General features: G+C 44.6%; 2 protein-coding genes across 5 annotated transcripts in view; one reads left to right on the top strand and one right to left on the bottom strand.

The window, feature by feature from the left end:
- The window catches only part of SEL1L3 (SEL1L family member 3), a 36,865-nt gene extending 29,976 nt beyond the window's left edge, over positions 1-6,889 (bottom strand). Inside the window, exons 1-3 of one of the 2 annotated variants that reach the window (XM_049795192.1) lie at positions 6,709-6,889; positions 1,929-2,496; positions 248-374 (exon numbers count right to left, since the gene is read on the bottom strand). In XM_049795192.1, the coding sequence (XP_049651149.1) occupies positions 248-374; positions 1,929-2,496; positions 6,709-6,786 (773 nt within the window). In that variant the 5' untranslated portion in view covers positions 6,787-6,889. Of the gene's footprint in view, positions 1-247; positions 375-1,928; positions 2,497-3,201; positions 4,658-6,708 lie in introns of those variants that run through there. The other variant, XM_049795202.1, reaches the window with a different exon arrangement.
- Positions 6,832-13,353, top strand: SMIM20 (small integral membrane protein 20). 3 transcript variants are annotated; one of them, XM_049795655.1, is made up of 4 exons: positions 6,832-6,909; positions 9,792-9,898; positions 11,567-11,623; positions 12,959-13,023. In XM_049795655.1, exons 1-4 carry the CDS (start codon positions 6,838-6,840, stop codon positions 12,975-12,977), a joined length of 255 nt encoding a protein of 84 aa, XP_049651612.1. In that variant the 5' UTR covers positions 6,832-6,837; the 3' UTR covers positions 12,978-13,023. The 3 variants fall into 3 exon arrangements, 2 of the variants coding, with proteins under 2 accessions (XP_049651612.1, XP_049651622.1); XR_007505109.1 differs by lacking the exon at positions 6,832-6,909 and adding an exon at positions 7,478-7,698 and having other exon boundaries at positions 9,792-9,894; positions 12,959-12,982; XM_049795665.1 differs by lacking the exons at positions 6,832-6,909; positions 9,792-9,898 and adding an exon at positions 7,505-7,698 and having other exon boundaries at positions 12,959-13,353.

Below are 13,353 nucleotides of genomic sequence, written 5' to 3'. Positions count from 1 at the left end.
ACTATCGGTATCTCTTACACAGCACTGCACTAACATGTGCTGTAAGCATCTTTCCAAGGTTCAGCTTAATCCTCTCTAAAACTGTAATCAGAGAACAGAAGGAACTGCTGGCTAGTTTCCTTTTGAGCCTTTTCTCAAATTAGAAGGCAGTATTCCTTTAATTTGTGGTATAGCCTAAGAGTTTTAGTACATTCTACAGCCTTCAATCATCATTTACAGTCCGCTTCAATTATTTGCCTATACTTACATGGGATAATCAATCTGATGTTGTCTGACTGTCTCAAGTTCTCTGTTTTCAAATTGTTCAAATTTCTTCACGATTCCTGTTTTCTCCCCACTGGAAGCATATATAAAGTTGAGAATCTGGACACCATCTGCAAAATACAATCTTTCTTAATCTGCCAGGCACCAAGCATTGATAACTAATTAATTAGCTCACACTGGTACAGTCAAACATTTGAATCACACAACAGATTAAAAATTAACACAAACTTTCAATACGTCCTTAAACACAAGTTCACTTGCTGTTATTAAATACATAACAGTCTTGGACCAAATAACCCATGGAAATTGAAATGGAGTCTACTTCCAGCTGGTATTAGAAGCAGGGAAAGGACAAACTAATTTAAATCTGAGATACTTAAAGAACCAGTTAGCAAGGAAGAAATCTTCATTTATATTATTTGCTTAAATTTCATTGTATCTTTGGTTATGCTTATGTGGCATTACTCCACAGCTCTTGGACTTGCTCTCCATATTCAGCTCACCAGTTTATACTGTATGTATGGATAGATACCAATTCTGTTCTGAACTGATATGCATAATCCTGTAATAAATCTGATAAAGCTCCCCCTGCTAAGAAACAGGAAAAAGATCAAGGCCATGACGTGTCATCAGCTTTTTTAGAAAAACCCCAGAAACAAAACAAAACGAAAACCAAAAAAACCCAAACCCCAAGCAATTTGTTACAAGCTTATTTTAAAAAATAAATTTGAATGTTATTTCCTCCTATTTCTTACCATTTTCATCTATAATATAATTAGATAATACATAAAATATTTCACACTGTTGTGTGAAATTCAGAAAGCCCTGAAGGAAGCAACAACATCGCTTCCTTGTTCATCTTCAGAGCATTTACATGCCAACGTTGTGAAAATAAATGACACAAATACCATTATGGGATTTTCTAGGAGACAACCCTTTAGAAGCTAATAACGTTTTTCCTTTTAGGTTCTGCTTTGAATATATATTGAGAACAAAAAGAATTGTCAGCAGGTAAAGGTAGAGATAGGCAGACAGAAAAAAAATTAAAGAGGGAAAAATTCTAGAAAGCAGAGTTGTGAGTTTCAATAATTTATACAGTTGGCAAGACACAATTTTTTATTTAAAACTATTAATTTTTAAAACAAAAGTGCTTGTCCATAATGGTTTTGGGAAGGAAAAAAAAAAAAGAAGTACTATAAAGTTTACTGCACTATAAAGACTTAAAAATATGTTTCTGAGTGTGTGGCCATCACCTTAAGAAGTAGACTACATGTGGGAGAATTATGTATGAAAGAACTGCAGGATGGACCCTGAAATAACACAGTAAGGCCCTGAACAACTCTTTCTGAAGACAAATGAATGATGTTCACCAACCTCAGTGGGTTTTAAATAAAGTTGTTTGAATACACTCAGGAAACAGAAAGCCATGCTGCTACAAATCTCCAGGCTGGCTGTGATGAAACAAGCCAGCTCTGAAGGACATGATGGCTTCAGTCATTTGCAACCCTAACCCCACAGTTATGAAGCTTACATATTGAACTCCAAGTAAATCATTCTGTGTAACATTTACTATTTACTAAAGTTATGCACTATTTAACAGCTTCTGAAAGATGTTATTTGGGTCTCATTAGTTTCCTTGGGGAAAAAAGTGACATTATACCTACCACTTTCGTGAGGGCACTGAGGTATCCTGTTTGCCTGGAGCATCCACAAATAGTCAGCACCCCACTGAAGACAAACTTTGTGGTCCTTATATGGGCGTTCAAAAGGTGGAACAGCTTCTAAAAAAGTGTAATTCTTGGCAACTGCATCCTGGTAATCTTCATTCTGCTCAACATCATAGCTGCTAACTGATTTGTGACTAAGCCATGCATATAATATCACACTGTGCACTATTATTGAGTTTCTGATGATATAATCATCTCTGTAAACCATGATGCTCGGAAATTTCAAATGTACTTGTCGAGTTCTGCTAACATAAAGGTTCTTCTCATCCTTCCATCTCCTTCTATACACTGGTACACCAGTCCTGAACTCGGAGGAAGCTACTGCTTCCAAGTTGATGATACAAGGCTTAGAACATAAATACTGAACTGAAACCTCAGAATTGTTAAGAACTTTCTTTTCTAAAACGTTTAAATGAATAAAGTCCACATAATCCACGTTTTGTTCAAACTGTGGAGTAACTGCCGTCGTCCGTAATGTCTCCTTTCCAAAGGATGGCGCAAAATTCTGGAAAAAAAACCCCAAACACAAAACATGTTAACTGGAGGATCTAAATTTACATGATTTACTAAAATACTTGCAGCAATAACAGAACAATGCACAAGCAGAAGGCTTATATACCATACTTGAACTCCAAAATACCAGGATTCTTTCACACAGCAAGTAGATGCAGATTACTGGAGAGCAACCATCAAGGTTTTAAGGGTAACTCCCCTACATCAAGTTCTCAAAGTTACATATGCTTCTACAAACAAACCGTATTTACAGGGTGTATTGTATCCTTCGCCACTTCTGCAAGTGGAATCCGGTCTAAGATACTGACTTACACGTCATGCTATTTACACATGCTCCTAGGATCGATCAGGCCTAAAGAGTATATACTAAAATGTACCGGCATTTATTCATTATGTTGTTGTTCACTAGTACTGCCGCAGCCTGATGTTTCTGTATCTTCCTGTAAAGTTAGCTAATTGTGTTACCTCTTGGGCAGGTACCTGAAGGGTAGAGCAACAACTAAGGCAGCTCACAATGGTTTCCTGAGAATGAACTAATGTTCACGAAGTATTTAGGAGCTTATTATTGAAATGTTCCTATCCTGAAGACAGACTTACAAATCTGAGGAGCAAGACCAGCAGGCAGCATTTGCTCAGCTTTTGCTCTCCATAGCTATGCACATTATAATATGCTTTGAGAGTGAGTGCTTGGACATACACCAGGATTATCCTCCATGCTGAAGTTCTTGTCTCCAAGGCTTCAAACAGCTTCTTTTCTTTCTGCTCTGCAGTCAGCGTCTGGCTTGATGCACTGCCAAGGATACTGCGGATCACTCTGCTCAGAGGGCCAGCCACCGGCACGGCACTTCTGCCAGGTCCCCTGATCCATTTAAAATATTCAGAATTGTCACTTAGGATTACCAGGGAAGCTGGTCATTAAGACTGCTGAAAATGAGAAGTTCTGTCTTGGGTGACTTCTAACTTTGCTAAGCTTAACGAATCGAACTGAAATTTATCTTGGATATCTATCTTGGATTGATGGCTTTCTCACTGTGATTCTCAAAATATTTAAAAGCTTTGGCCAAGTCATTAGTACATCTCTAATTATTGGAATTATGTGCTGTGCACCTGGAGGACAAGACCTTGCCCACGAACCAATATGGGATCAGTGAAAGTCCCTAACGATAAACTATATTGCTTTTTATTTCTTAAGAATACACTGACACTCCTTGATAGCTACACTGAAAAAACATCAAGTCAGCAAAACCTGTGAAGGTGTAAATATTAGGAAAAGTCAGAACTTAAGTTCACCTATGCTACTTCCTTGTTCCTATAGATGAGGATTTTTGATTTAACTATGGACCAAATGCTATTTTTCCCCCAGATCCCTGCCTCCTTAAAGGCACAAAAGAGATCTCGGGCTGCAAGTGGAACAGAACTGTGCGTAGAGGACAATATTTACCACAAGATTTTGACTTTATTTAAGGTAGAAGCTGGAAGACATAACTGAATGAGGGAACTTTTGGACGAGAAAGCTGGATTTTGCTAGCAGCTGGGTAATTCTAGATAACCAGATTTATTTAGTGTTCCTAGGTCTTTCTGAGCTTGTCACTTAAACCACTTTCATCAAGAACAAGCGAGTGCTCCTTATCTTCTCATGTCAACAAGAGAAACTGGAAGCCAGATGTGCAGTGACGCTGAACACTCATACACATGTGTGTGCACACCAAGATACACACTTTGAACAAATAAAATGCCATAAAAATGCAAAACACTCCACAATGTCAGTATCTAGACTTTTTACAACAGGTAGTCTCCTCACAGCGACAGCCTTCCTCTCTGCCTCATTTCCCATTCTAGAAAATGGATATTGTAAAAATGTTACTGAAGGGGCTAAAAAAGGAATAGCAATAGGAGGCTGGTGTCTATTGGAAAAGTTACCACCATACCATGTAATAACACACATGCACAAATACTGATATAAAAATTGACAAGAGAATGTTCACTTCAATACTAATTTGAGTATCTTTCAGAGCTTGAGTTGGCAAAGATACTATTCTTTTACGTCTCCAACATAATTCTTCTTTGGTTATAGATACCTCTAAAAGCATTAAAAGCGCATCACAGCAACCACAAATTATTCTAAATCTCTTCTACTTGATGGTTATCATTCATATTTCTTACATATTTTTTTATCTTACAATAAAAAGTACTCGTAAACAGCTTAATCCTTGTGTCATGAGGAAGATGGTAATATATTATGAAAGCAATGCCATGTGGTTATTGCAAAATGTAGAAGTCTAGCAGGTAGACACTCCAAAGCATCGTGGTACCACTGCATGCTTACCACATACACACATTTACTGTCAAAATACACACAGCCAGCTCTCAATTTTCTCAGGGGTTTATCCAATACAAAGATATGGGAGCTGGCCTCCAGCAAAGATGGCCTGGGTCTGGCACAGTTCATTAGCAAAGATGGAGCAGTGTATGAATGTGGCCATCTGACTTCCAGTGAATGGCAGAAATTTTGTGGTGGGTATCCCAAGGTTGTAAAGTCTGCAACCCAAAGCCAGTTCCGTGTAGAACAAACTCCACGATGTTCCTAGACAACTTGAGCACGATGTACTGTGACTGCTGATGCATAAGGTTAGCTTCAGCCATGCTGATCTTACTGCTTTTCCATTAGTATCTGTTCTGCTAAATGGCTCCCACAGAGTTACTCGAGAAACTTCTGTTTGTATTCTTTGGTGCCTGGGCATTAGTTGAGAGATGTGCTGAAAAAAATGCATGAAGCATGTTTGGGTCTGCTGTTACACCACACCTAACAAACCCTTCAGGAGGCTCATCCTGTCAGGAACACGGTGCAGAGACCCCTAAGCGACCCCGCACCGATGCAGCCATGGCAGAGACTGCAGACCGTAAACTCTTCCAGACCACGGCTGAGTCTCTGTTACCACTTGGTTGCCTCTATGTGGTGCTCCCCAGCGCGCTGTGTGTGCTGGATGGCATGCATATTATCTAAACGTTCCTACTCAGCGAGGAACCCTAGTTCTTCCCTTCCCATTATCTCAGACAAGGCAGAGTTAATTGTGCATCATCTCCGACTACAGAGCGCGAGGATGAAAGGATTACACAATGAGCGTGATTATGAGATTTAAATATAAGAGTTTCCCAGCACAGTAAAGAGGCCAGCTATGCTGGATTCAAAACGTTACCATAAACTAGGCAGAGTGCAACAAGAAAGACACAGAGGCTTCATTGTGTGGGGCAACCTAGCCACAAAAGCTGTATAAGGTTTTTTTCTTGATCTTTTTCTTAAAACCTGCTGAATCTGAAGGAGTTAGCCCAAGTCACCCCATCAGATGTTGGGATAAAAATCACTGTGGGAGGCCATCACAACAATTGGTAGGAAAGTGAAGATTTTTCAGTAGCGTAATATTACAGAAACGATGAGAAACTGCTCTTTCACTCACTGGAGTTAAGACCCTCCCCCAGTTCACTCCCGCAGAAATTCCACATGACCCTGTGCAACTGCACCTGTTTGCACAAAGTCTGAAGATAACCGTAGTCCTTCACCTGCGAACACCTGCCACGTCACGCTAGATTTTAAGAGGTGTGAAAAGGAGACACGCCAAATCTGCTCCCAGTCAGCACCAATATCGTACAGGCGTACAAAGACTTCAACGGGGGTTTGTGTTCAGCAGCATAAAAAAGTGGTTTAGCAGATGCCCCCGAGACGCAGTTTTTTCCGTAAGCCGGTGCGGCGCCACACTCACACGTGCATCTGTAAGCAGACGCCAGAGGCAACCTCCCCCCTTCTTTCAAACCCAGAAATTTGAGGCCGCCTCGGACAGAAAGCTTTTTAACACTTCCATTTAACGGCCTGACGTTCCCCAGCTCGGTAAGGCGGCGTAACCCTGGGGGCTGGAGAGGGGGGCGCCGGGCCAGGCGCACAACGGGCGGGCTGCCCCCGAGAGGCGGCCGCGGCCCCCCCCCCCGCCACCCCGCTCCGGCCCCCGGCCGGGGGCTGCGCCTCCCTCTCCGCCCTACGCTCGCCACCTGCGGCCCCGCACCGGCCCGGCCGAGCGCGGAGCACCGCCGCGAAGCCGCGGGGTGCCGGGCAGCCCCGCCCGCGGGGCTCGGCGCTCACCCGGGGGCCGCCGCCCGGCCCGGGCCCTCGCCGCGGGTCCGGGGGCAGGTGCCGGGGCCGGCCGCCACTCACCGTGAGGAGGAGGAGGAGGAGGAGGAGCAGCGGGGGGCGGCGGCGGGGCACGGCGCGGGGCTCAGCCGGGGACCGCATAGCTGCCGCGGACGACGGCGCTGCCCAGCGCGGCCGGCCCCGCCGACGCGGATGCGGCAGATCCGGCTTCCTGGAGGAGGGGCCGCCGCCCGGGCAGGGCAAGGGCCGCGCCGGGCCCCGCAGGTGCCGAGGGGCGGGGAAGGCGCGGAGGGGCCGGGCCGGGCCGGGCGACGCCCGGAGCCCGGGAGGGGCTGCCGAGCCCGCCGGCCGTGCTGTGAGGCGCCCCGCAGCCCGCCGCGCACCCCGGTACCACAGGCACCGGGCGGCGTCCCGGGAGCGGCGGCACCCCGGCGCAGGGCCGCGTCCTCCCTCGCTCCCTCCCTCCCTCCCTCGCTCCCTCCCTCTCGGCGGCAGCGTCGCTCGGGGGCTCCGCGGTGGCTCCCCCCGCCCGCGTCCCCACCCTCACGGCTCGGCTCGGCGCTGCGCTGCCAGCGCGGCCCCCGCCCGCAGCAGCTCCCCGGTGCCGCTGGCGGGCGACGCGCGGCCGCGGGGTGGCCTGAGGCCGGTGAGGCGGGACGGCGCCTCCTCACAGCTGCCGCGAGGGGCGCCGGGGCTGCCCGGGAGGTGCCGCCGTTCGCCCGCTCTAGGCGTGACACGACGAGGCGCGGCGGGCCCGTACCGGCGCCATGGCCCGCCGCGCCGGAGGGGCGCCGGCACCCGCACCCGGCTGTGTCCCGCCGGCCCGCGCGGGGGCGCCGTCCGCCGCCGGGCCGGGAGTCCGCCGCCGGTGCCTCAGCGCTCCGCTTCCGGTGTGTGCCGGAAGCGGGGGTCGCATAGCTTCCGGGTTGCGGCCACCGGCGGCGATGGCGAGGCTGTCGCGCACGCTCGGCATCTTCGGCGGCTTCGTGGCCGCGGTGGGGGCGGCCTTTTACCCCATCTACTTCCGGCCGCTGCTGCTGCCGGAGGAGTACAGTGAGTCCCCTGCACGGGGCGGGGAGGGGGGAGGCGGGCAGCGGGCCGGGGCCCGGCCGTGAGGCCGGTGTGTGTCCGGCCGGGCTGCGAGGGCGGGAACGCAGGCGTGCCCGGGCTGAGGGAGTGCTGGGGGCTGCCGCCGGGTGAGCAGCTCCCGAGAGGCTTCCTGGTCGCCTGAGAGACACTCAAAGAGAGAGAAAAAAATAAAAAATTATTCTCGGTTCAGCTTACTGGCCAGCATGTGATGAAGAACACCCATTAGCTGTTCTCTGAAGTGATTGAGAGGATTGAGATGCAGTTGAAAAAGTTATGATCGGAGGGCCGGAGCGCATCTCCTGTGAACACAAACTGAGAGAATTGGGGTTGTTCAGCCTGGAGAAGAGAAGGTTCCGGGGAGACCTTAACAGCAGCCTTCCAGTACCTAAAGGGGGCCTGCAGGAAAGCCGGAGAGGGACTTTTTACAAGGGCATGTAGCGATAGGACAAGGGGTAATGGCTTTAAACTGAAAGAGGGTGGATTTAGATTAGATGTAAGGAAGAAGTTCTTCACTGGGAGGGTGGTGAGGCACTGGAACAGGTCGCCCAGAGAGGCTGTGGATGCCCCATCCCTGGAAGTGTTCAAGGCCAGGTTGGATGGGGCTTTGAGCAACCTGCTCTGGTGGAAGGTGTCCCTGCCCATGGCGGGGGGGTTGGACTGGATGACCTTTAAAGGTCCCTTCCAACCCAAACTGTTCTATGATTCTCCAAGTTGTTTGAGTTATGTTTGCCAGCTGTAGCTGAAAAGTTCAATTTAAAATGTGTTTAATAGAGCCTTTACTGATTGCGATGCTTTGCTATGGCTGGTCTCAGTCTGCAGAGTTTTCTCTGAAAATGGCTGCTGAAGATAAGCCCACTTTCCTGCCAGAAATGCAGAAAACCTGCCAAAGCCCACGACTGACTCTAACCAGGGAGCTGTTGAGCACTCGAAGGCACTGAAGCTTTGGGTGCAAGGCCTTGGAGGCTGCAGGCCACAGGCATGGTAGGGGGAGGACCTACTACTACTCCTGAACTTATGTTAACTGCCACCAAAGGAAGTGGGGAGAAGTTCTGGTGTAAGCAGCCTCATCCCCTCGCTTTAACTTTTTTATAAAACTAAGCAAGCTGCTGGCGATAACCTGAAGATGCATGTGGTTAATCTGCTGAGACAGCTGAAGAGATTTCTGGGAAGAAAAAAAGCAAAAGGGTAACAAACTTATTGATCTTCTTGGAGGGACTTTAGCCTTGCATCAAAGCTGAAGTAAAATTTAACTTGTAAGCGAGTTTTTATTTAAGGAAGCTGTATTTGTGAAATTGGAAACTGCCCACAAAGATAGGTTTTATACTCTGTGTTCCCATTTAAAAGCCTTATTCTTAATTAATTTCTGCTTATGGTGCACTTTCCAAAAATATAATTTTAGAAGTGTCACTCAGCATTCAGGAAAGGACAGAAGTAGTGGACAACGTCCTCTTTTATACTTGTGAATTACATGAGCAAATGTTCCCTAGCAGGTTAGGGATTTTTTTGATCTCTATTTAGCACATAAAATCAGCGATGCACAGTTAGCAAGTGCTTAAACTTGCTATTTAATATCTGATTCTAAACTTTTACCTATTGCGTGCTGCTCAAACTCTCCTTTGATCTCACCTTTATTATATGTGCTTTTCTCGATGCTTATTGCTGCAGTATGAGAGAAGCACAAGCATTCGTTGTCATAATGCTTTAGACAAGAATGTAGAATTTCACAGTTACGGTACTTGAACGGAAGTATTTTAACCTTTGGGGTACAAAGGATTTGATTTTTCAGAGTACAGTCTAGTAAGCTGTATGACAACTTCTGTAGAAGCTCACACCACCCATTGGCTTGAGCTGTGGGTGAATACTCAGTATTTTTGCATTTTGGGATGCTGGATCTGAAGCTGGATATTTGGATTAGCGTCACGTGGTAATCCTGCAAAAGGCAAGAATGGGTTTTAGTTCTCTGGAGTGACATTCAGCTATGTAAATATGAAATGCTATCTTTTCTTTCTTCAATCTTGTTTTTCTTGTGTGTATCACCCAAATTCTACACAAATGAGGCACATTATGTTCAGGAAGAAGACTTTTCTGCACGATTCTTACACATCTTCAGAGGACTTCCTAGCAGTTTAATAAATATAATGGAAGATACTTGGAAAAACTGTAGGTAATCAAATTGTTAATATGAACCTTAAATTGTGCACGCAGGGGTTTGACTTAATTTCATACAGAAGTACTATCATTTTGTAGGTTTTTAGTACCTCAGTTTATGGCCTTGATGTTTTTAATATTTTCCTGTCTGTAACTAGCTTTAAAAAAAAGACTGTTTCCACGTATGAGACACATAGTCCAGTGGTAGTGTTGAAACTTTGAGGTCTTCACCATGGACCTCTTCCACTTGGATTAATTAAAACAGTGGGTTGACAGCTGCTACTTGGACTGATATTGGGGCATTTTTACAGTTGATTTCGTGATTTTGCTGAACTGTGAGACTCAGTTCCTTCCCCATTTTAGGAGGTAGCTGTCCTCTCATCAAGACTGACTCTTCCTCATTGTCCTTTTTTTGGCTTAGTTGTTTTCCAAGTTGTTTCCAGGCCCCACACCAGTCTCCCTATTGACTGTTCTGTGTCCTATTTCCATATTTTTCATCTGTTGCTTCTCTGCACTGGTTTCTTTGCCTGACCAGTTAACAGCTCTTTCTGTTCACCCCAGGTGTGTTCCCAGACCTCTCAGATTGAGGCTCATTTTGGTCTCTGCCTCTCTTCCGATCTTAGTCTCCACCTATGACTAAATATCCTTCTCCTCCATGTCCTACAATAAGTCTGATTCCTTGCTCTAATTTATTCTGTTTTCCCTGTCTGGGTTTTGTACCCTTTCCTTTGAAATTAGGCAGTTCCCTGAGATTTTGTCTGCTAAAGAGGATAGGATGGCAATTACCGTGCTCAGTGAACAGAAACGGAGAAGCTGGATCTGCCTCTAGTGCCTGCCCCCTTGCAGGTAGAATCAATTATTGTGATATGCCTGCTAGTCCCCAGTAGTATTAGGCTTGTTCCTAGACAGCCTAATAACATGTAGTGCTTGTGCATTCTCAGTGACATAGGATGCTGAAAAGTTTCAGTTTTAAGGTGAGCTTAGTTCTGAGTTTCCCCTGAGAATGTGCACCCTACAAGTTTTTAAAGGCCTAAAAAGTTCAGTGGTATGGGCAAAAGGCTAATCCAGCTGAGCTTTGACTTCCTGCTTGAAAGTACCACAGTGGTGAAGTGCTTAACTGGAAGGGGGCATTTAATAAGGGGAAATAATAGTTTTGGCCATTTCTCTTCTTGGAAGTGGTTGAATCTTTCAAACAAAAAGGAAAGCCTAAGACCGGCCCATTGTGTGGAAAAATATCCCACTGATACTTAATTTCACAAACTTTACAAGCAGCAATAATTTTGTAGATGCTATCATGAAATGTACTTGTGATAAGATGCAAGATCTTTCAAGGCCTGAAAACGGGGATTACTGATGTTGAGCATATGAGTGATAGCTCCTAAAAGTACTAGGCATTTCTTAAGTGATGGGATCATGGTGGGTATTTTGGCATCTTTTATTAAAAACAGTAGTCATTACCTTAAGGTTATTATCTTACTGTTTGTAATCTCTCAAAGCAGACTAGCTGTTAGATTCTCAGTGAAGTGTGAATACTATATTTGCATTGCGTAGGTGGATACTCACTGGAATTTTACTGTGTAGCATCCAGAATTAATAAAATTTTCAATATTATTTTATTGGGTCCAGTCAAGATGTCTGGTATTTACTGTTTTTTTAATAATGTCCTTTCTGTTCTGTTTTCCAGAGAAAGAACAGTCAATAAACCGAGCTGGTATTGTTCAAGAGGATATTCAGCCTGCAGGTATAGTCGATTCGTGTGTTTGCATTGATTGCTTTAAAGACGTTCTTGAAATAAGACCTAAATATTTATATGGATTTAAATAATATAGTGAGGAATACATTCAAAGAATACATATATAATAAAACTTAACCGTGAAAAAATTTTTTTCAGGCTAGTTCTTCACTTGAAAATTATGGATTTAATGAAACTTATCTTAAATTGACTTAACTGGCCAAATAAGTTGCAGAGATTCTGTTATCTTGACACTTTCTTAAATAGATGCCAATTTCCACACCAGAAATTAACTTATGAACCAGCTCAGAGCAAACAAGAACCGTGGGTGGGCTGAGCTGTAGCTGTAAAGAACACACTATTGCATCCTGTTTTTGTGGAATACTACTTTACAACTCAGCTGAAACACAATTTTATGAGCACTTTGTCAGTACCTTCCAGCCTCATGGGTGGAGGGATAAGGCAGAAATCCACTAGACATAAAGGAAAATTCTGAATGTGGTGCTAGTAGCTTTTTGATCCCTGCCATTGCCAGTAGAAAGTGTAGAAAAGTATATGAGGGGAGTAAAGTAAAAGCATGGCAGATTATCCTTAATAGTTCATTGTTTCATAGGTAATGGAACTGGCTATTCATTATGCAAGGTTGGCACTTCTCCTTCAAAGAGATGAGAGTGCTTGTCTTGATGAAACAGTTCATATCTCAGTATGTTAAACGGTAATGTATTCCTATTTTTAGAAAAGCCTAACATCAGCAACAGGGGAAAACCGAATAGGATTCATGCCATGTCCTTACTACACACACCAGTTAAATCATCAGTGCAGGGCTTGCTTTCCAGGAAAGTGGTGAAATGCTGAAGTGAAGTAGGAAGGGTATTGTGAAATAGAAGTGTGGTAACCCTGACTTCTTTTATTAAACATTAAAGAGGACTGGACTGGCTCATTAATCCAAGATGCAGGTACATGATGACCAGTTCTCCTCAGTATAACTTTTTCATCTAAATTTAACTGCTGATGAGAAGTTATGAGATCCACTAGTTGAAAGTGAAATCTAGACAAATTCAAGGGCAAGATGCAATTCTAGATGGTTGTTCCAACAATATTAGAACACCCTATCTGTGGATTTGATATATTTTTGCATTACCTGAAGCTTAAGATCAAGATAAGGTTGTCTTTCTAAATGTTTTTGCAAGCTTAAGCAGAGCTGTGAGTTTGGTGCAGAAATTGTTAGGTTCTTTCATTGTTTCGTACACAAGGCTGGAGTAGCAGACCCATTTTTAAAAGTTTTTTATTTCTCCAACAGTCTAGTTATGAACTGCTTCTGGTATTCTCATATTTGATTTGTAGGGTTAAAAGTGTGGTCTGATCCATTTGGAAGAAAGTAATGTTGGCGGCTGGGTGTATTGCAAGGCAAAACTGAAGATGGACATCTTCAGCTGTTTCTTCTTTCACTGAAGTGTGTCTTTGGGTGTCGCTGGAGAAGAATTCTGAATATGCTCTGTGGGCACATGCGGAGCAACAAAGGCTACTGGTTGGAATCCCAAGAGATAAAAACATGCTAGTTTTGCAGAGTGTAGCACAGAGACTGTTAGAGAGCTGAATGATTCCTGAGTTTAGAAGTGAAATATTTATTTTCTTGAGAAAAAAGACAAGGAATTATTTTTTTTTTGTTGATCTGTAAACACTTGTAGAATAAATTGTGAGTGGAATAAATCATGCAGACTGCTGCAGTTTTCTCCCTA

This window comes from Accipiter gentilis, chromosome 3 (assembly GCF_929443795.1).
Source record: "Accipiter gentilis chromosome 3, bAccGen1.1, whole genome shotgun sequence".
Lineage (NCBI taxonomy): Eukaryota > Metazoa > Chordata > Aves > Accipitriformes > Accipitridae > Astur > Astur gentilis.
The sequence above is the reverse complement of the archived record's forward strand: the minus strand, read 5'-3'. Positions and strand labels throughout refer to the sequence as shown.